Source organism: Bicyclus anynana, chromosome 10 (assembly GCF_947172395.1).
Source record: "Bicyclus anynana chromosome 10, ilBicAnyn1.1, whole genome shotgun sequence".
Classification (NCBI taxonomy): domain Eukaryota; kingdom Metazoa; phylum Arthropoda; class Insecta; order Lepidoptera; family Nymphalidae; genus Bicyclus; species Bicyclus anynana.
The window spans coordinates 8,283,438-8,306,107 of record NC_069092.1 but is presented as its reverse complement, the minus strand read 5'-3'; the positions used below and the strand labels follow the sequence as shown (position 1 = coordinate 8,306,107).

Below are 22,670 nucleotides of genomic sequence, written 5' to 3'. Positions count from 1 at the left end.
TTAGAGATTTTATCGTAATAGCATACCTTTGAAATCTAACTGAATAAAATTTCACTGTAATAAGTAAAAGTAAAATTTAATTTAGTAATTCACAATAGTAACTTTGGAATTAAATTCTTATATAATGATTATATTATTAAGGACCTAACTATAAAGTCCGAGTTTTACTTGCATTTACAAGAAATGTAATTTAAAGCAGGTCAATTTGGTTTACCTTAGAGATATGATACTTGTAAGAGATTATTATGAGAGTAGTATAGTATAAGAGGTCTAATTAACTAGCTTTTTCTCACAGTTCCACACGTGTCTGTGCAAGAAAACTTGAAATGAAATGTATCCTAGGTGGCTTACTTTTTTGTGTGCTTCACATACTTATGCAAAATTTACTAATGATCAGCTGAGAATCGTGATAAACAAACAGATTGTCAGGCAGTCTCATATTTCGTCACATTAGTTTACATTTCAAAAATAAAATAATATTTGTCTATCGAAAAATTAGTCACGAATCAATGACAAATTATACGCCATTATTCAATTAATTAATGATGCCTGCTTTCTTCAATAAAAATAAATATTATGTCATTTAATTTAAATAAATATAGATACCTTTGTTATGTTTATGAATTTAATTTAAATAACATTCCTTTGTTAAGTTTATGTTAATGACATCAAAAGGAAGTCGTTTACATTTTTTATATTGGCAGGAAACGACTTCTTTTTTTCACAAAAATTCCACCTAAGCCAATATTTGGCATTTCTGATAATTACCTACATGAGCAATGAGCATACTAAACAAGTTCGTCGGTGTTAATTAATGCTATCAGTTCTGTAAAACGAGTTTAAATCTACCTACCTATTTCGTACTGTTGTTTTCGGAAAATTGGCTTCTAATATAAAGTACGCATGCAGCATTTTCCTGCGTACCTAAATTTTCACCTGTACATTGTCTTGCAGTACCTACGTCCTTAATTCAGTTGGTTCGAATTACAGTCTGTAGCAGACGGTTCAGTTATCGATTACAGAAAGGATTACTATATTGCAAGGATTTAAAAGTGCGAGTTGAGTGTGGATTTTTCAAGTGTGTTGTGTCATCTGGATCATTCGTCCCATCATTTATTACTGTATAAACAAGGTATGAATTAATGATAACAAATATTATTGCACTTCTAACTGCAGTTGAACCAATAGTCGTACTTAGAGATAGTTAACAAATGTAATTTTAAATTGCACTTGTTAATTTATTTGTAGCGTCTGGAATATTCGTCCTAGATCCCATAGATTTACTACTGCATCAACATTTTTTTTATTATTTAGTTATATATTCAATAACATGATATAAATTAGGAAAAATAAATAATATTGTTGTACTCTAAACTGCAATTAAACCAATAGACAAATGGGTATTAGAGAAGGTCCCAACAATGATTTCAAAATCAAGGCTTGCAGATTTAACTGTAGTTTATAAGCAACAACAAAGACAATTAAATGAGCCTGTAATAGTCAGACCTACCTTTATTTTGTAAAGGCTGAACACTTTTGTCAGCCTATAATACTACTGCAAGAGAGCGGGTTTCATAAAACATTTTTTGATATTTTCTACGGGATATCATGAGGAATTACATCATAGGTTGCCAGACCCTTAGACACGTGGTAATCCTTCGTTAGAAAGTTTGATCATTATTGTGTTTGTTGAACGGTGTCTGACTGGTGACTGGGGGGGGTCTGGACAAGATTTCTGATATTGTGCCAAATTAAATATTTATAAAAGAATAAGTTTTATATTTGCTACCTTCCAATGTCAGTCCAATTCCATATTCCAACTTCATGATTGGCTACCATACCTTTAGTAGGAGTCTTCATAAATTAAGGTGTGTCTGGCTGTCGCAGGCTCTTAGTCCATAATAACTAACAAAGTTTATTTTTGCACCCCAGACCTTTAAGGTTTGAAAAACGAAAGTAAAAGTTTATGAAGCTTCTAGTTACAAAAATATTTAGGAAAAAATTCAATTATTAAGGTTTGTTAGAGTTTTACGCAGTCCTAGGGACTACCGAGATTTAGAGCTATTGTCTGGCAACGGGCTACCGGCACAAAGCCAAAGCTCAACTTCCCTTGTACTACAATACAGCTTTCCCCATGAGTAAGGCTACATTAAGTGCGCAAAGTAGGCTAAAGCCGAGCATTGTTTTTGGCACTTGGAAATGTCACCTATTTTAAAATAATTGCAAATTTCGAAGCAAAAGCGAACATAATGCTAAAATTACTTTTAGCACTTTTACCCTATCTAAAATTACGTAAACAAGATTATTATTATATCTTTAAATTAACAACACCCTAAAAACAAACTATAAAAACCTAAAAGTGTATATTTTATGCAGTGCCGTAAATAGCCTTTTCCGCGCCCTGTGCGAGCTTCTATAACTGCGCCCTATTTAAGTAGACCCTTTGCCTATCATTCCACCCACTGCGTCTCACTCACTAAAACTCAAAGGCAGGTTCACTGCAAATGCGTTGCCCATTCTGATGCTTAATTCTGTCTATTCTTGCGCCCCCGAGAGTATACGCCCTGTGCCTGGACACCGGTGGCACCGCCCTATTTACGTCACTGATTTTATGTATATATACCTAAGTGTTAGACACTTAGCAGCAATATAGAGCAGCAACATAGATCAAATATCAATTGAGATAGAATACAATAAGGAACTTAAGCTAACTTATCCTAATAACTATACAAATCATGCCCACGTGGAATGGTGGCAAGAATACTGGCTGCATTTCCGCGCTGGACAACCAGGCTCATCATCCTTTGCGCAAAAAATGAGCCAGCCCTTCTGTCACCAGAATATCAATTAATATAATTAGAGCAGCAAAGTAAAAAGAATGTTATATTAAATTAAAATGCAGTAACGATGCAACGTTGCAATTTATAAATCACTCGATTTCCTTATAGTCCCCAGGAGTATTATAGAGCTACCTTCAATTCAATCGAACGTCTATGCAATTCTCTGATCGTGAAAGCGAAATCCCTAAGGCAGAAAACGCATTGAAACGGAATCCATCAGACCCTATTGTAGCAAACGGACTTGATACAAATGACGCAGTACGATTACCATAGAATCATACGTTCCTAATGGGGAATGTTACTGGCCTTGAAATACGTTGAATATGAAGAATGTAGCCGATTGAAATAATTATTATTTGCATGTTTATTATACTGACCTATTTAAGCAAACGGAAGATTTTTGATTGTGATGAAAGATTATGACATTAATTACGCTCAAATATATAACAAACTGTTTAGAATTTCCTAAAGTTTTGGCCATACCCACTTATTAACTTAAGTTACTATTACGTATTACTTACAAGTGGACGCCCGCGACTTTGTTCGCGTGGAATTTAGTTTTTCACAAATCCCTCGGAAACCGTGGATTTTTCCGGGATTTAAAGTATGTAGAGTTTAATCTATTTCCATTACAAACAACCAAATCGGTTCAGTAGTTGCGGCGTTAAAGAGAAACAAACATCCAAACAAACAAGTAGGATACTACTTTACTTGTATTACGGATACAGTCTACGGAACTTTACTGCTATAAACTAAATCTCTTTGCTTCATAAGGCATTGTTGATAGTCTAGCTAAGCTTTTAACTAGCTGCGTGTATACATGCCTCCAGCAATATGTAGCACTTTTGTTAGGGACCTTACTTCTGTGAAATAGACCTTTTTGCTATCCATAAGGCACAGTTCATACATGACACTCTAGCTAAGCTTATACCTAGCTATGTGCGTACATTCCTTTCGATAAATTTAGCTCGTGTAATGGTATTACAATTTATAAGCACAGTCAATAATACATACGTGCCAAATTGCGAACCGCTTAGTTTTTCTTTTTCATCAGACATGTCTAATAAATCTCTTACATTTATAGTTATAGTTGCGGAAAGAAAAACAAATAACTATATTAAACGAGTCTGCAGATATTTCCGTGTCGTGAAGGGAAGTGGAGTGGAGTCTTCCGCACGTATGTTCAATGGCGTGACGTCATTATATTGATCCCATGCTCTATTGTCAATGCGCTTGGAGTACGGCAGTAAGGGTGAGACTTGCGCGCGCAACACCATGAACTTTCCATATTCAAATTTCAAATATAGAACATCTAAGTGATACCAATTACAAAAAAATAAATTACGTATCTGTAATTTACAAATGTTTTTCGTAGCAATAATTAGAATTAATAAACAAAACTGGTAACATTCGACCACTCAGTTAAAGTTGAGATACTGAGTTAGCGATTACCGTACCCCGTAAAGGAAAATTGGGGCGCATGCGTGGAAAACATGGCGTCCCTCGACGACCTCACTGCAGGGTGAACCAGGCACGTACTAACTTCGAAATTAAAACCATCACCTTTTCTAAATTAAAAACAACAAATGCACAAAGTGTTACCCTAATAAATGTGATAAATCGAAAAAAAAATAACGTCTTCAAACTTAAGTACATCGCGCGTAAAAAATTACCACAATATTATATGTTAAATGTTAATAATTTGGCAAAAAAAATATACTGTGAAAGTGAATTTAGATATGTTAATTTAACTAGTCAAATATTTTCAAAAAGATTGATGATAAACTTTAAACAGGTCAGTTATTCAGTGGGATTAAAATACGGATCTGTATAGGTATTAACAATCGGCCACGCTCGGCTGACTTCGTGCATTTCCGCAGTTTTCCAACCCTCGTAGAGATGCCTCTACGGGAACCCAAAAAAATCTTTATCATCCCCCACAAAACCTACTCAAAATGGATTTAAATACAAGTGAACATATAAGAGACTGTTTAGTTTAAATTTGTGTGTATTTATTTAGTCACGTTACAGTTTTTAGTTGAGTTTTAGTGTTGTGTAGTTAAATGTGCATTACTTGGTGCTTGGAGTAGAAAGGTAAAGTCACACGTAGATTAAGTTATATGTAACTTGACACAAAATATTTGATGATAAATAAAAACAATAAAATCAGAATTACACGTAAAATTAAAAATGTAAATTTACAAAGCTTATACGAAAAGTGCATGTAAGTTTCTATAATGTAGATTGCAAATTGAATCAGGGGCGTAGCTACCGTTGTATCAGCCGTATCCATAATACGGGGCCCCCTACAGGCGCCCCTTACGTATGAAAGTAAAAATTGGTAAAATGTAATCAACAATGTCACTTAATTTGGTGCTTCCCGGAAAAAAATCATACAAAAAACTGCCTATAGAGTTTCACTTCAGAAAAGATAAAATTCAAATAAAGGAATATTTTTTTCCCTGGTTAAGCATACAGCCTGGATGAGCTGTGATAGCCCCACTGCCTCTGATTCTGGAGGATGTGGGTTCGAATTCGGTCCCGGGCATGCATCTCTAACTATTCAGTTGTGTGCATTTTAAAAAATTAAATATCACGTGTATCAAACGGTGAAGAAAAACATCGTGAGAAAACCTGCATACCAGAGAATTTTCCTAATTCTCTGCGTGTGTGAAGTCTGCCACTCCGCATTGGGCCAGCGTGGTGGACTATTGGCCTTACCCCTCTCAATGAAAACATCTTACATAGGTTAAGTCACTGTCATATTTATTTTAAGCAAGCAATTTTGTATTTTTTGTGAAAAAACTTTACCCTGGCCCCCCCAACTAATTTTGATACAACACAACAGTAGCGTGCCTTAGAGGGGCCCTCTCCAAGGCACGCTACGCCTCTGTGTGAATGGGTACCTAATGGTGCAAGCTTAGAAAGCAGGGCTTAGCAGTGACGTAATTTTACTCCATTGTTCCAGATAGTACCATGAAGAACGTTGATGACGACGATGACTGAGAAAGAAGTGAACAGGATGTTGGGTGAGTACTTTTACTTTCGTTTTACTATTTGGGTTAAACGTAAAATTATAACGCTTCATAGTAGGGGAGTCCGGGATGCTAAATTTGCAGTTACTAAAGCGTCATGGGTACCGATTTAGTAGATTATATAATAAGAAAAATAAATGGTTATTTACTTTTTTCGCGGTGGAAAAAAAACTACAAAATTTAAAAGCAATTTTCATTACTTTGGCTTCCTACTCTACAATTTTCAGCCGAAACAGCAATTAGCAGCCTCATTCAATTAAAAAGTCTTCAACTTTTATATTCGTTCTCGACAGTAATTTACTTAATAACTTGCGTCAAAAGTATATATTATTTTACTTAAAAAAATTTCGAAGAATTTGGAAATGTTGAGTGGACAAAATCATCAAACACGCTTGTTTGGTAGTCAAATATGTTTTATTTATCCAATTTTATAAAGTTTTACAATAATATTAAAACTACCTACCTAAATATCTATAACTACATATTATAAAAATTAAAAATAAAATATACTAAATTTAAATTATATCTAAAGGCTCAGGCGTCGTAAAATTCGTCCGAATCGACGATCATAGGTAAAGTGCCCAGAAGGCTGGCAGTATTGCCACGTTGTATGGCAATGCTAATTCTTTGGCCTAAATATAGGCCAGCCTTCTGGTGTCACGGGAGGTGTCGATTAAACGCTTTAAATTACGGATTTTTTTTTAATTTTTCAGTAAAGAAAAAATATGTGAAATGTAACAGTAAAACTACAGTAGTCAGTAACTAGTCCAATGCGATTTAGCAGTCAAATCTAATTAAAATGTTGGATGCAGCACCATTCCGGATGCTACGGGCAACGATAGTAGTCCGTATATTAGTCGTGAGTGAAATGCAACGTCCTTGGTTTCTCTGCTTTGTTATATTCTATTACTAGCTGATGCCGCGCGGTTTCACTCGCGTGGTTCCCGTTCCCGTAGGAATACGGGGATAATATATAGCCTATAGCCTTCCTCGATAAATGGGCTATCTAACACTGAAAGAATTTTTCAAATCGGACCAGTAGTTCCTGAGATTAGCGCGTTCAATCAAGCAAACAAACTCTTCAGCTTTATAATATTAGTATAGATAGAAATATGAAGACCCTTGAACTATATTATTCCTTTTTCACTTTGACTTCATGTTTTTTATTCATAGACACATAAAGCTTTATAATTACATGACGTATGTTTCCATATACCAGGTTACCACGCAATTTGTAGTACATTTTGGCTGTTAAGTTGTATAACTATTAATTAATCAACGTTAAAAAAACATCTGGTTAGTAACAACTTTTGATAAACTACGTTCCGACGCTCAGAAATTTTCATTTCCTGGTAACTCATTAAGCTATCAGAATAAAGAATTTTCGTAATTAAAAAAGTTGATCGTCTCATCGAGATGCAGCTACTCACAAAAAAATAACTTGATACTTGATAGTAATCAGTTGTAAAATGTTCTACTGATCCCGGACTATTACGCAAACAAAGCGTTTGCATTTAAATGTTTTTTTTTTATTACTTTTGAAATTTGATTTCGGAGTGACGCAATAATGTTGTTACTTATCTAATATGTGTTTTTGTTTATTTTTTTTTTTATCATTTTCAAGCGCAGGAAAATGCTACAAAATTATAGCGTCTTTTCATTCACGTTCGCAAAGATAAAAGAAATATCAGACAAAACATCTATAACACAAGGTCTATGAACCTCGACTGCTTCTTTATAATCAGCACGTACCAACATAATATGATTACCGCTACGTCGTATAGCGACTTTATTTTAAACCGTTGCATTGCCATAACACACCTGCCCTTCAAAGATATCAGTACTTTTTATATACCAGCTAATTATAACCAGTTATCCATTCACAGTAGTCAACACAACTCCAGTGATCCAAGTGTAAATCAATCCTACAAACATAAACATTGTAAATCATCTATGTAAACAATACCAGTAGTTGTATAACACCCAGTGTTAGTGTTGTGTATTATTTGTTATTCTTAAAATATGTATAAACGCGTGTGGCATACACTTTTAGCCTTAATAATAATACCTCCCGGATCGCATATGATATGTAGCGATGTTATTAGCTGAATAGTCACACAAGTAGCCTCGGTTTAATAGTCGTGGGATGATGTAGAAGTGGGTAGCGATAACCTGTAGATAAACTGAGAAGTCACTGGAATAGTGGATAAACTTGAACGTTGAACAATAGGTGCAGTGTTTATTGTTGCTGTGACCGTAAAGGTGATGTGGAACGTAGTGCAATTCCTACATAAAATATGTTTGAAGTTTGTACTACGTTGTAATAAAGGCCGATTAAAAAGAACAGTGTTAAACGTGAACCTTAGAAGGAGGAAGAAAGGCCTTGAGTGTCGATACTTAAGATAAGATAGGGAGATCTCGTGATTGTAGAAGATGATCGGTCTTGTGTTATGCGTAGTTGCAAAATTAATAGACTTGGCGATAAGTGCTTATTACTGTGAGAATGGCGGGCGATATGAATTTTTACACAGAAAGCGAAGGCGGAGGAAAGCAAGCCAAGGTAATAAACGAAATCTATCTATACTTATAATGAATCTGTATAAGAGGTCAATTATGTACATGAAATATATTTCTAAAATCAGCGGGTGATTAGTGATCGATAGTGATGCCAAAAATGCAATCAGTAAAATTTTTGTCTGTCTGTCTGTATGTTCGATAAAAAACAAAAACTAGTCGACGGATTTTAACGAAACTTAGTACAATTATTCTTCATACTCCTGGGCAGGTTACTTATACTTTTCATCACGCTACGATCAATAGGAGCAGAGCAGTGAAGGGAAATGTTGGGAAAACGGGAGTAGTTACTACATTTTACAGCGATACTACTGCAAGGGCTGGATTAAAGAGGTCTAAGGGCGGACGAAGTCGCAGGCGTCCGCCAGTATCTAGTAAATTACTCATCTTTCGGTCACAGTTTTCATTAGAAATCTTCACAGTACATAAACTACTTTATTCGCAAGTTTTAAGAGAAATATCTAAGATATGGCCCAGTGAAGTATTAACGCACTTATTTCTGCTGTCGAATAGCAACATATTTCAGTTACATTAAAGGCAAGGTCTAAGATTAATGCATTTTTCTATTATGTATATGCCCTGCTAGGTATTGCTAAATTATAGAGGATAGTTTTCACTTCAAATCAGGTCAATAATCTGCTGGTTCGAACAAATAATAGTGCAAAGAATTAGTTATAGAACTCCAAAACAACGTATACTTAGATTTTGCACTGTATTCTACTTATAAGGCGGTTATATGACATCGAATGGCGTCGGAGGATACGCACGGCTGAACTCCGTAGAGTAAGGGAATCCTATCAAAGAACCCATCTTGCAGTGCAATTTATTGCAAATATTTATGACTACCAGACACCCCGTGGTTTCATCCGCGTAGTTCCCATTCCCGTGGGAATGCGGAGATTAAATATAGACTACGTTACTCGCTGATAAAGTAGTATTATGAAAAAAATTCCATAATACTACAGTAGTTTCGGAGCTTGCTACCAAACAATCAAAAAATGAAATCTTACATTTTTAATTATAAAGAGAACATTGCAGTCTAACGGCAGGCGTTGTTCGATCCCCGGCTGGGCATATTGAGATTTCCGTAATTAGTCCAGGTCTGGCTGGTGGGAGGCTTCGGCCGTGGCTACCACCCTACCAGCAAAAACGTACCGCCAAGCGATTTAGCGTTCCGGTACGGTGCCGTGTAGAAACCGAAAGGGGTGTGGATTTTCATCACTTACCATAAGGTGAGATTGTAGACAAGGGCTAACTTGTAAAGAATACAAAAAAAGAAACGTGCGTGCTGTGTGGACTAGCTAAATTCGGATCACTTTTTGAGGTGATTTTGTATGCACAAACTGTATGTATTATTATTATTATTATTATATCTAGTACCTATAAAATATCGTTACCTACAACCAAAGCTTAATACCTACCAGTGGTAGACACTGGTGGGTATTAGGTAGTCACAACTCTCGATTTCTCTTGAAAGAAGAAGTCAAGAAGCCCTGGGATCTTGGCTTACATGATATTAAATTCCATACAGCGACATCTGGCTTCACTTTATGAAATTAAGTAGATAATATGTGAATCCAACGCCTTCACTGTGTCGCACTCGCACGCTCGCCAGGTGCGTGACATCGATCGTTCGTTCATATAAATCATACTAGATGGCGGCACTTTAAACATTGAGAAGTGAGCACTATTATTCGGAGGTCGTAGGTTCGAATAAAGCCTGGGGTTTGACCATGTGATTAAATGTCAATAGTCTCGAACGGTGAAGGAAAAACATTGTAACGAAATCTGTATATGTGAGATTTTTTAAATTCTTTACGTGTGCGAAAACTGCAAATCCACACTGAGCCAGCGTGATAGCTAATCCCTCTCATTCTGAGAGGAGACTAGTGCTCAAAAGTGAGCCGCGAATATGGGTTATAAATGATAAATGATGAGCATGGTCAACTCACGACTTGTGGTCAGGTGATCAATGATCTTTGCGCACAGGACCAAATAGGTATATTATCTGCATATTCAGCTTCAATTTTTGTGTAAGTATGTGATACTACTCGTAAAGGCGACTCGGACAAAATTATGAACGTACGCCATGGGGTGTTTTCTTTTCAAGACCTCTTTCTTTCTATACTTCGATGCATCCGATAGAAATAAAAAAATTTAATAAAAAAATTCAACCGACTTCCAACTCAAAAATTAATTTAAACTAAAAAGCCTTCTGATCAGTTTGAAGGCGTACATACATACAGCCGAACGTAGAACCGGTAGTTATGCCCCCTTAAAATTGTAGATTTCGACTTGATTTTAAATATCTTTCTTTATGTATTCTGCAAAAAATAGGCTCTTCGGTTGTTTATCGAATCCTTAAACAGAGAGAAAAATGAATAGAATCTTTTCGTCATGAGACAATTGATTGAATATTGGAACAGTAACGGATGACTCAACATTTCTCGCGACGGTAATCATACATGAGCAAAGTCCATAATTATATTTTGAGACGTAGGGACTACGTAACTATCTGATTAGGTGAAATTATTGTAATATTAGTTGAGACTGTTATTGGTTCAGAGGTTAGTCTATGTGGGCTGTGGCTTCGGTTCACGAGGTTCTGGGTTCGAATCCTTGGTCAGGCTATGAAATACTAAGCTTTTGTTTCTTATAAGAAAATATCAGTAAAAATTCTCCGGGATTTTGGTGGTGTAGGTATGTAGGTACACCTTCGTGCTTTGGACACAGAATAGCAGTCGGTCTTGATCATTATCATTTACATTTTATTATAATCGTAATCTTATCATTATCACATTAAAGTAACGCGAACTTGCATTGGATCAGCGTGGTGGCTCCAAGCTCTATATTCCCTCTCCCATAAGAAGGGAGGCCTCACCCTGAAGCGGGTAGTTCAAATAGACTGGTAAGTGATAATTAGTGGGCAGGTATCTTCTGTCTGTATATATACTTATATTATAAAGCTGAAGAGTTTGTTTGTTTGGTTGAATCTCAGGAACTACTGACCCCATGTGAAAAATTGTTTAATGTTAGATAGTCCGTTTATCGAGGAAGGCTATAGGTTATATATTATTACGCTAAGACCAATAGGAGCGGAGCACCAATGAAGAATGTTTCAAAATCGGGAGATTTTTTCCGATTGAGAACTTACGCTGCATTCGCTGCGTATACGATTAAAGTTTCGCAAAAATCATGTAAGATTTGTTTCCCTTTAAAACTTCTATAATGTCGGCGACAGTACACGCAGGATTTGTGAAAAACATAAAACCACGCAGACGAAGTCGCGGGCGTCCGCTAGTTTAATGTCTTCCGCCGCGTCTGTATGTCTGTCTGTCTGTTCGCGATAAACTCAAAGACGGATTCTCATGCAGTTTCTACATATAGATACGAATTAGTGGCGTGCACTTCATAGATGCGAAAGTTCACTGCCTACCCTAAGCACTCATTACGAATCTAGGTTGAGGAAGGAATACACATTACCTATATCTACAAGTACAAGCAAAGTTGCTTAATCAACGCAAACAAAAGCCGTACCACCAATCACAAAATAGGATTTATCAATAAACTTAATAGGTAGGTACCTAACTAGAACTTACTCAGTAAATACCTAGTACATACCTCAACCTAACTCTGAAGGTTGAACAATATCAGACAACACATACTGTAAATAATATATATGCTGTGGTGTTAATACAGGTGAAAATGTCTTAAGTAATGATGTTCGAACGAATGGAAAATGATAGGGGTGATTACGCTATATACACCCACCTATTAGCTATAGGTATCTACCTACTTGAAGTGCGCTTAACGTCTTGCTTCGCGAGGTCATTCACTTAGCCTCATATTATTAAACCTTGCTTGCTAAATGTACCGTTAAATTTTCGACTGAGAAAAATGAGATCGCAAATGACCACAGACATACTTATGGCGATTTTACTGACAACTATTTTGATTATTTCGTAGAAGCACTGTTTTTAAAATAACAGTCATAAAAGATGTAAGAAGTTTATAATATCCGTCGTACAGTATTCATATAATGTCCTGTAATAAAAATTCAAAACATCTTACTGGTTCAATTTTTATATTAGTAAGTATGTATGTACTTATACCAATGATGTTAAATACTGTTAGATGTGTTGCTATGTCATGAAAAATGAGGTGCTCAAATGAGGAATTTTCCACATCTCAATGTTAGTTGTGGTCAACACGTCTATCTCGAGTTGTGTGTTCAGGAAGTGTAAAAACTATATACCTACACATAAATAAATAAGGGAATTAAAGACAAAATTGTCCATGTGTACGCTCAGTTTTTGTAGCCTATTTATTAGGATCACTTTTTGCGGTGATTTTCTAGGGACATAACCGATCTATAGTATAAAATTATCATTGACTTAAACTCAATGATATTTTGTACTAAAAAAAATAATCAATAAGTATTAAGTACATAAATTATATAATACATCTAATCAATGGCTGTCCCGAGTCAGATTATAATTTATAAGCCAAATTTCATCGAGAACCAGACATTAACAAACACTCATACATCCCAGAGCTCACTTAAACATACTTACTGTGTAATATCATTACCTACTATCGTCTCCTTTACGTTATAATTTTCTGATGTTGCAAGAATCTTCATGGCGTATATTTATTCGCCCCTTCTATTTCACTTTGAATTCATGTTTTACCGCAAAAAAACAAGATGACGTCGAGCACTGGAGTGAACTTAGTACGCATGCGTACGTCAGTTACGCGCACTGCGCCTGCGCGTTTGACGTTTATACGGCGGTGGTGTAGTCAAGATCCGATTAACAACGTCAGTTTTATTATTATAATAAACCTAAACCTATCTTAACAATATTACTAAAAGCGGATTCTGTGTATTGTGCCACTTGATTTAGTTTTGTTTGCAAATCATTTATCTATGGAAATATTTTTATATGAATTTCGTTATTCATCAATGAGCATGGAAAGTGTGTAGTGGTTTTGTAATGCTCAATTGTTTGTAAATGGGTTTTTCATATTAAACTTTTTTTTTTTTAATGTTCTAATTTGAAGGTAAAAAATAATAAACTGTTTGATGCGCGTCGGTCGCGGTATACGCCAATTAATCCCATTCTATTTTTAAACTATTCCCGTCGCTCCCTGACATGTGTATCTAACTTCACAACGTTGCGTCCCGCTCGCACGCGTCAGCGCGCTCATTCAAGCGATTAGCCACCCAATGTTTGAATAGGGAATTTCGGGATAGCGCGCGGGGCAAATCAGCGCGCAGCGCAGCTGTCAAATCAAGTGGTGCAAACGCAGTAGACGCACGTTCAATCTACCCTATAACAAAAAAAAATACTTAACTTCGTTATTATTACTAATTTTGGTTATTTCAGTGTCTTTACTTGTGTTTGTCCCGTGCAAAAACAATGTGAAAAGTGGTTGTTATGTAAATTTTCAAAGTAACTTGTATCCTTTTTGACATTAAAATCAATAAACACGAAACATGTGATATGGTCTCTCAGTGCCAAGTGTACAGTGATGAAAGAATTTGTTATTTGTGTTATATTTTAATCGAACACTCATAAAGGATACATTGGAAAAAGAAAATGCGGATCAAGACATATTCAGACTATCGCCCGAATGGTAAATATTTTAAATGTTTTTAAAAGTTATTACTTTGTGATTGTTACACATCTGTTAACATAAACACAACTTAACTGTTTCAGTTTTTAAAGTCATGTTAAAAAATTACAAACTTACCCTATCCACTGTAAAAACAAATTTCTTAATCAATTCTCGTTAACTATGGACTCCTAGTAATGACTTGTTCTTGTTTTATGATTCATTCATTTGACTCGGTTTTATGTAAATTTGACGGCAGCTGACTACAATAGGTTCAATCCAATGCCAACATAAGTAAGTATGCATTATAGTAAGTATACTTATTATTTGGTACGGTAGGTGGATAGATAATAACTTTTTAAACCTGAGATATCCTGGTAGGTATCTCGTTGTTCCTACCCAATAACTCGTGTATTGAAGAAATCCAATAGGTATGTTGGGTCCCGAACTGAAGTAGTTTTTTAGAAGTCTAGTTCATTTCTGGGGCCCCCTCGGTTAAACGGAGGCCTCAAACCGAGGGGGCCCTGAACCAATGTAGACCTCTAAACCTAGGGGTAAACTGACCGTCTACTAAACCATACTTTTCAGAAAACTACACATCAGATTTTTGTCAGATTTTGATTTACGACTAATACTTACCTACTCGTAGCTACCTACCTACAGTTATTTGCTCAAAATTCCCATTAGACTCCTTTTATTTGGTCACCATTTTCGAAAATGAGCTACTTAAGTTGGTATGCCTACGTGCTAAATGTGACTTCGCGTCATAGGTAGGTAGGTACCTATAACAAAATATATTTTACGTAGATATGGAATGTAGATTCTGGTCATTAGTGGATAGAGTTAAAGCATCAATTGTCTCAAGTCAAGTCTCCACAGTAGACATTGCTCGTGCAGTAGAATTGTAGAATAAAACAATCACCTGTAAGTACTCAAAACAGTATAATTCAATGCGCCTGCCTACTCGCATTGCAGCAGAATGATGGGTCTAAGCTCCATTTCCTTTTCTAACAGGGATGAGGAGGTATGTATCACACAAAATTGGACCACTAACTTAATAACGTTCTAATAATATAAATATGGGATGGAGCTTCAACCCACCACGCTGCTCCAATGCGACCAGGACCTCATGATCCAATTGTACAGAAGCTAAGCACAGTACCTACCCACGATACAAAACCACCGGGTTGATCAATTTACGTCTCAAGAAGTCTCAGGAAATCATCACAGTACTGGGAACAGTCAGTTCCACAGACTGGTGACGGTCATAATGACAGTTTTATAGCGTTCATGATCGTGATCAAACCGCGCCTCGACCTCGGCGGCCACAATTACTTCAATGAGCGACCGACGGCGTCATTTAAAACATTCAAACGGCAGCTCGCATTTTGTCTCGCCAGCGAATTCTACCTACAGTGGCGTGCATAAGGTTTTTAACCACTGTATGCGCTATGCTTATACAACTTTACAGATTGTCATCATCATCAAACAGCTGATGAACGTCCACTGCAGGACATAGACATTTTGGAGGGACTTCCATATATCACGGTCCTGAGCCGCCTGTATCCAATCCTTGCTACTTGCTTGATGTCAGTTCATCTGGTGACTTGGTGAGTGGTCGACCAAGACTGCACTTTACACGCCACTGTATACCAGCTGTGACCTGCGGTTTCAGTCGGGTACAGTTCGTTTCATGTAGGATGGTGCGGGTGACAGTTAATTTCACTCTTGAAAGTTTGCCGCGATTCACGTTATTAGTATGTATTATCAACGTCATACAGACTGTCATCGTACCCATGCTATTTGAAAAATACTAGATCTTCAGACGATATAAAAATACGTATTCCAAAGCATACTCTATCTTTATGTTTTCTTTTTGGAAGTATGTTGAAAATCGAAAGACAGATGATGAATGACGCAGCATTATCAAGGTAGACACTATTAAAATCAATCATATTGTTTCAATGGACCTATACGTCTACTCCTAGATGATTCAAAATAATATAGTCTCTATCGACTTAGATAGACTGGCATATTAACTAATTTGGTCTTTATTAACAAACTATTAAAATAAACATCAAATCACCAAGAAATGTCATCTACCTTCTGTATTATATCCACGTAGCTTTTCGTCCGAAATTCCTCAGTGCCTGAAGACGAAAGTCTTCGAACAGTGCGTGTTGCCAGTGATGACTTACGGATCCGAGACTTGGTCGCTAACTATGGGCCTTATAAGAAGGCTCAAAGTCACTCAGCGGGCGATGGAGCGTGTTATGCTTGGGGTTTCTCTGCGTGATCGAATCAGAAATGAGGAGATCCGCAGACAAACTAAAGTCACTGACATAGCTCAGCGAGTCGCGAAGCTGAAGTGACAGTGGGCAGGCCACATAGTTCGAAGAGCCGATGGACGTTGGGGTCCCAAGGTGCTGGAATGGCGACCCCGCACCGGAAAGCGCAGTGTTGGTCGACCCCCCACTAGGTGGACCGAAGACATCAAGCGGGTTGCAGGGAGCCGCTGGATGCTGGCGGCTCGAGACCGTTTTGTTTTGGAACTCCATGCAAGAGGCCTATGTCCAGCAGTGGACGTCCATCGGCTGACAATGATGATGATGATGATGATGAGGTTTGTCAGTAGGCGGATGACATTTGTAAAATAGAATCTGAATTTCATACATGTCAACTAACATACGTCAAAATTAGTGAATTAGCCAATTAGACTGCGTCATCATTTTCGTAAATTCTAGGTTACTAATCTTCGATGTCATCCTAACAAGACATAAGTCGTTATTGCTGATTATTTGGAGAGAGAAATGGAGTTCTCATTTCGAGAAAATGCATTAAATCTCAAATGCATCATGTGCAAGTATAATTTGCACATTGATATCGCGACAAAAATACGCACGACTTTAATAAATGGAATGCGCAATCATTTGGTTAGGCTGACATTTTTGGTTTGATGATAATAACGCGCCGAACTTCGAGGATCGGAATTCGGGCCTCAGCCATCCATCTTTATAGCCGCACTTATCATGCCTTTTTTGCCAACAGAAATGACACCACGTCTCTGATAAGGCGCAATGATTTTAAGATTAGAGCAGTTTGACACATTCTTATCACAGTTTTGAAGTACGATAAAATGATATAAAATTATAATGTTGTAGATTTTCTTCAACAGTCGCTTGCATAATTACTCTTCACATCTATTTAGCAATAATATTGATTAGATATCTTTAGATTGACGGAAACCATACAATAAGAAAATGTGCTAGGTACTTTAATGTAACTGCGTCTAATTATGAGCTTGATTTGACAAGTTAAGGGTTAAGGGTAGCTACTATGCTATGGATTGTGCTATAAAAAAATACATGGCCAGGCGTCCCTCATAGAGGACCCACCATGCTGCTCCATTGAGGGTTGGTGTGAGAGAGAGGGTGTAAATGTTTGACTATCAAATGTTAGTGGTAGGGACCGATGGCTTATAATTTCCCAACAACACTAAATACTAACTTCCCAACTCGGATTTATTATTGAAAATTACTTAGATAACCTCAGCGTTTCATAGCTCGACCTAGCACTCAGGAATTAGTGATCCGAACTGAAAACTAATATTAGACTTACTTATCAAAATACTTGGACCTTGCTCACGAGATTACCCCCATGTGGAGTGTTGAGTCAACTATTATTGTTCCGATAGTTGTTTCAGTCAATGGTCTTATAGCGAAAAGCTTCGACCAACACTTAAAGAAGCTTTCGCTTAACTGTTGGACCAAGAGTCGGATACAAAAGGCAGTGATTCTTGAGACGGCGCGTATTGTGAGGAGGTTCCTCACTCTGGAGCTCTGACCAACGGTTGCTTGGGCACTCAAATGTCCCGCAGCGGGAGGGTTGATTTTTTTTTTATAAGTTTTTAATAGTGTTTTGTATATTTTATGTTAAAAATTGTTAAAAATTTAAAATTGGAGAAATAAGTAAATGAATGAGAGAATAATATATACTTATTAGATTTCAGTTACATTTCATTAGAATCACAGTATTCCGGAGGGGTACACTTATGAGATCATCCAGTCCCATATGCGATGCGAATTAATTTAATGTCTGTCTGTCATTTTACGCAGGCATCTCTGCCGCGGTGAATCATCAGGGATACGATGAACAGGACACGGGCACTTGTCAGTTAGCATTAAATAAAAACCGGCCAAGTGTGTGCCAGGCCACGCGCAGTGTAGGGTTCCGTAGCATCATCAATGCCGACTTAAAATGGTGTTTTTTGGTTTAGTTGAACTATAACTCTTTCAATTTTCATCCCTAATCAGCTGTGATAGTTTTCCCTTTAATTTCGTTATGGGTACTTTTGTGAATATTACATAGTACTGAGACGGGCAGCGTGACGTCAGGAATGGGTATTCAGCAATGAAAATCTTCGTATAGTTCCAACAAAGTGTATTATCACCAACAAAGATCGCGCTCGACTGGCTATCAGACGACAATATAATTACCGACTATGACTCAAACAGTTTTACAATTCAAAATGGTTTCTGTATCTTACAACTACTTTTTAATTATACAGTTTTACGGCTTAGTCTAACATTATGAAATTAATATCATTATAATATTAAAATTAATTATAAAATGTAAATAATTTACTTTAATCCGAGTTTAAATAATAAAGCTAAAGATCTGAATCTTTAGGTTTAGTCAAATCAGTATCTAATAAACGAAAAACTGTAATCATGACATTGAAGAATTATTATCAGCAAATAACAGACAATGTTTATAATAACATATAGATAGTTTAGTATATTTATAGTTTGTTAGATAGAACTCGTAGGCCCTCGTAACATACAACCACATTAAACAACCGTTTAGCTGACAGAGGGAGGGTGGGACCTCTTAACTCTAATTAAATTAGTTAAAAAAATAGCATTTTAAACCGTTATCAGATAAATAACACTCTTCTTTGACAGACGATTAAAAATAGAAAAAGACAAGTTATACTTAATTAACTTTAAAAAAGTTTAACTTAACAATGCAGCTAAGGCTAAATTATCCATTGTTTCTTAATACCATATTAATGTATTAATGGGTCAATTAAAATGTAATTTCATGATGCCAAATTTATGCGTATCCGTATATTAAAACGTATCCTATTCTAATTGTAATAGCATGGGTACGGTTGCCTTATGACGTTCATAATACGTAGATACTATTATCGTGAATCGCGGCAAGTTTGAAGAGTGAAACGAACTGTCACCGCACTCATGCTATTTGAAAAACACTTTAAAACACGTATTGAAAGTAACACTACAGTAAAATTGGAATACTGAAAAATGTGAAAGTTGGTACAAATCTTCACTTATACGCTACGGTGAACAGACATCGTGTTAAAAAATGGTTTTTGTGTCAAAAAAATTAAAAAAAAAGAACGGAAGTGTAGGTTCAATTTCAATGAAGCGAACATTATCTTAACTTTACAAGTTTGTCCAACCTTTGTTACAGGCTAACGAGGTGGTTTGTTGGAACTTATGGCGTTCTATTGTTACTCTCAATACAATAGCGAACACTAATCTCTGCTCGTCTCATTTACGAGTACGTTGCCTTTATTAGAGCGGTATTTTAATGAAGCGGATAGGTGCCTTGCTGTTTTCATTAATTAGTAACGGTACAAAGTACATCATCATGAACCACCCATAGTCAGTCCACTGTTGAGCACGAGTCTCCTTTCAGAATGAGAGGGGTTAGGCCTTAGTCCACCACACTGGCCATATGCGGATTGGCAGACTTCACACACGTGCATACTGGAGAATAAAAAAATATCTCCGATATGCAGTTTTTTCACGATATTTTTTTTCACCGTAACTAAAATGTTCGAGACGCATGCCCTGGACCGGATTCGAATCTACGCCCTTCGAATCAGCAGAGGTCATATCCACTAGACTATCACGTCTCACATAAACATAAAGTACCCACACATCTTGTACTAATTACTTATACATTACTTATTTAAAAAAAAAACAGAAAAACTGTGTAAATTCGTTACGAGTAAACGTGATAATTTGTATTAAAAAAGAATAAGTTTAAAAACTTGAATTTTTCTTGCAAACTCGTCCGCATAAATTCCACGGACTGTTTCCCTGGAATGGGAAGTAGCTCTTTAACAAGGAAAAATATTTCTTTTCGTACAGGTCTATGTACAGACATAATACTTAGAACTTAGGTATCTATTGTTTTTAAAAACGAAAGTGATATATATATCTAGGTTCCTATTACTTTTATTTTGACGCCCTCCGTGGCGCAGTGGTATGCGCGGTGGATTTAATGACGGAGGTCCTGGGTTCGTTCCCCGGCTGGGCCGATTGAGGTTTTCTTAATTGGTCCAGGTCTAGCTGGTGGGAGGCTTCGGCCGTGGCTAGTTACCACCCTACCGACAAAGACGTACCGCCAAGCGATTTAGCGTTCCAGTACGATGTCGTGTAGAAACCGAAAGGAGTGTGGATTTTCATCCTCCTCCTAACAAGTTAGCCCACTTCCATCTTAGATTACATCATCACTTACCATCAGGTGAGATTGTAGTCAAGGGCTAACTTGTAAAGAATAAAAAAGTCATTTTATATCGCTCTAGCTAGATTAAACTAAGCTAGGTAGGTAGGTATGTGAAAATAAGTACATGCTTAAAAAATATATTAATGATTATCTACTTCGGATGTAGTTGGTAATATTATACCCATTTATTTGTATACAGTTACAAGGTATTACTCATTATCTTGTTTTAAACATAGTGGCAGAGACTCAGACCAATTATTGTATAGGACTTGCCTCGCTAGACGTTACTTTTCTGTCAAAGTATATTATCAACGATCTAAAGCGATTATAAAAACTGTCTCTATAGTATCGATGTTAATTAGTTGTAATCATATTCGCCGGTTAAAGAGCTCCGTAAAAATACCTTTTTGTGTAATTGAATTGTGTAAAAAACGGGCAAAAACTTCTAGTTTAGTATAAGATATATACCAAATCTAAGCTCGTTTTCTTCAGAAAATGACAGACAATTTTGTTCGTGACTATGAGTACGATACAGGTCCTTCTATAATTGGTCTGAGGGCAGAGAACAGTGCTTTAGAGTTATATATCTTACTTGTTACTCGCAGTCGTACTTACAATATAGCAGTTGTAACTACACATTTTATACAGATAATGTCAACTTTCCAACGTCTGAAGAAAGCGAATGGGAAGTAACAAGTAAGGTTACGAATGCATTGCACACAATAGAACGTCACTCTTTATGTTAACGGGAAAAGATACAAGTAAAGTGTTCTAACTTTGAATCTTTTCCCGTTAACATAAAGTTGAGTTAACCTAAAAGAAGCCGGCTGAGTCACGGATTCCCTGCGTGCATGCCTACCCTTGAGCCTGGCCCCTCGTCTAGGGGAGGCTCTCCGCAATCAATCGATACCCCCTCGCCTTCATTCACGTAAATATTTACTCAAGTATCTACTTGGAAGTAGGCACGTATTTTTATAAGACTCGAGATGAATCAGATAGCCGTCAAATGAAACCAATCGTCTGTATCATTGAGATATTATTTTGTTAGAATGAGGGCCTTAGATGGTGCAGTTAAAACAGAATTATAAGTAGAAAACGAAATTTTTTAATTATGAAGCGGATCTCAAGCTTACTTAATGGTAGTCGGAAAAACTATATTCTACTAAAGTTATTATGTAAATTTGATATGATAAAAAATTACATAAAATCTTTTACCTACGATTGTAACTTTTAGTAACCAAGTTCTATTATGAGGTAACTGGTCTAAATCCTTGATTTATTTTTAAATATTATAGTAAGTAAGTGCCTACCTACATTTTGTTGTATATATGTAATCGTCTTGTAGCATGTAGCAAATCAAAAAGACAAAAGTTATTAACTCTTGGCAAGGGAAATTGCTAAGTCATTTGCCGCGCCACTGAGCCGCTAGAAAAAAATAACAACATACTCAAGTATCATGACTTTCAAGATAAAATATTTATTATAGTCGAACCAGTATGTAATAGTAATCCGATCAATAATGTAAAATTAGAGCCAAGTTTGGTACAAACGATAATTTCGGCTAGCGTCACCTATTGGTCGAGTTCTAACACTTCTAGGAGTGTAACATTTATATAGAAAAAGATACACTTCTAGAAAGTTTCTCAATGTTTATGCTGAGTTGTAGTGGGTGTAGATCGAGTCTAAGTTATGTAAGGGGTCCCACGTTTGCTATTAGCTTAGCATTATGCCTTGATCTAAAAGAAGATTTTGATAAGTTAGTTTGAAAGTGTTGTAATGTTGTATTAATTACACTCTCGATACAAGTCTCTTTCAGTGCGCTTTCATTTGAGACCACTCGAGTATATTTGCAGACATTTTAACACCCCCACAACTTATAAACAACTCAACCGATTTTTATCAAACATGTCTAAGAAAACGCATACACCTTTAATACAAAAAAAAAATGGCATCGCTTCATCCATTCGGGAATTATGGTGCCACAAACAGACTGACAGACAGACAGACACGTCAAACTAAAACACCCCTCTTTTTGCGTCGGCGGTTAAAAACGAACATTTCGAGC

At 36.5% G+C, this 22,670-nt stretch overlaps 1 protein-coding gene across 10 annotated transcripts in view; it reads left to right on the top strand.

Moving 5' to 3' along the window:
* The first annotated feature begins 1,013 nt into the window (after positions 1–1,013).
* LOC112043605 (uncharacterized) overlaps positions 1,014–22,670 on the top strand; it is a 113,979-nt gene continuing 92,322 nt past the window's right edge. For 3 of the 10 annotated variants that reach the window (XM_052883855.1, XM_052883856.1, XM_052883854.1), the window contains exon 1: positions 8,282–8,435. In XM_052883855.1, coding sequence (XP_052739815.1) covers positions 8,309–8,435 — 127 coding nt within the window. In that variant the 5' untranslated portion in view covers positions 8,282–8,308. Of the gene's footprint in view, positions 1,133–4,353; positions 4,935–5,808; positions 5,870–8,280; positions 8,436–13,129; positions 13,269–13,580; positions 14,087–22,670 lie in introns of those variants that run through there. The other 7 variants (XM_052883849.1, XM_052883848.1, XM_052883851.1 and 4 more) reach the window with 6 other exon arrangements.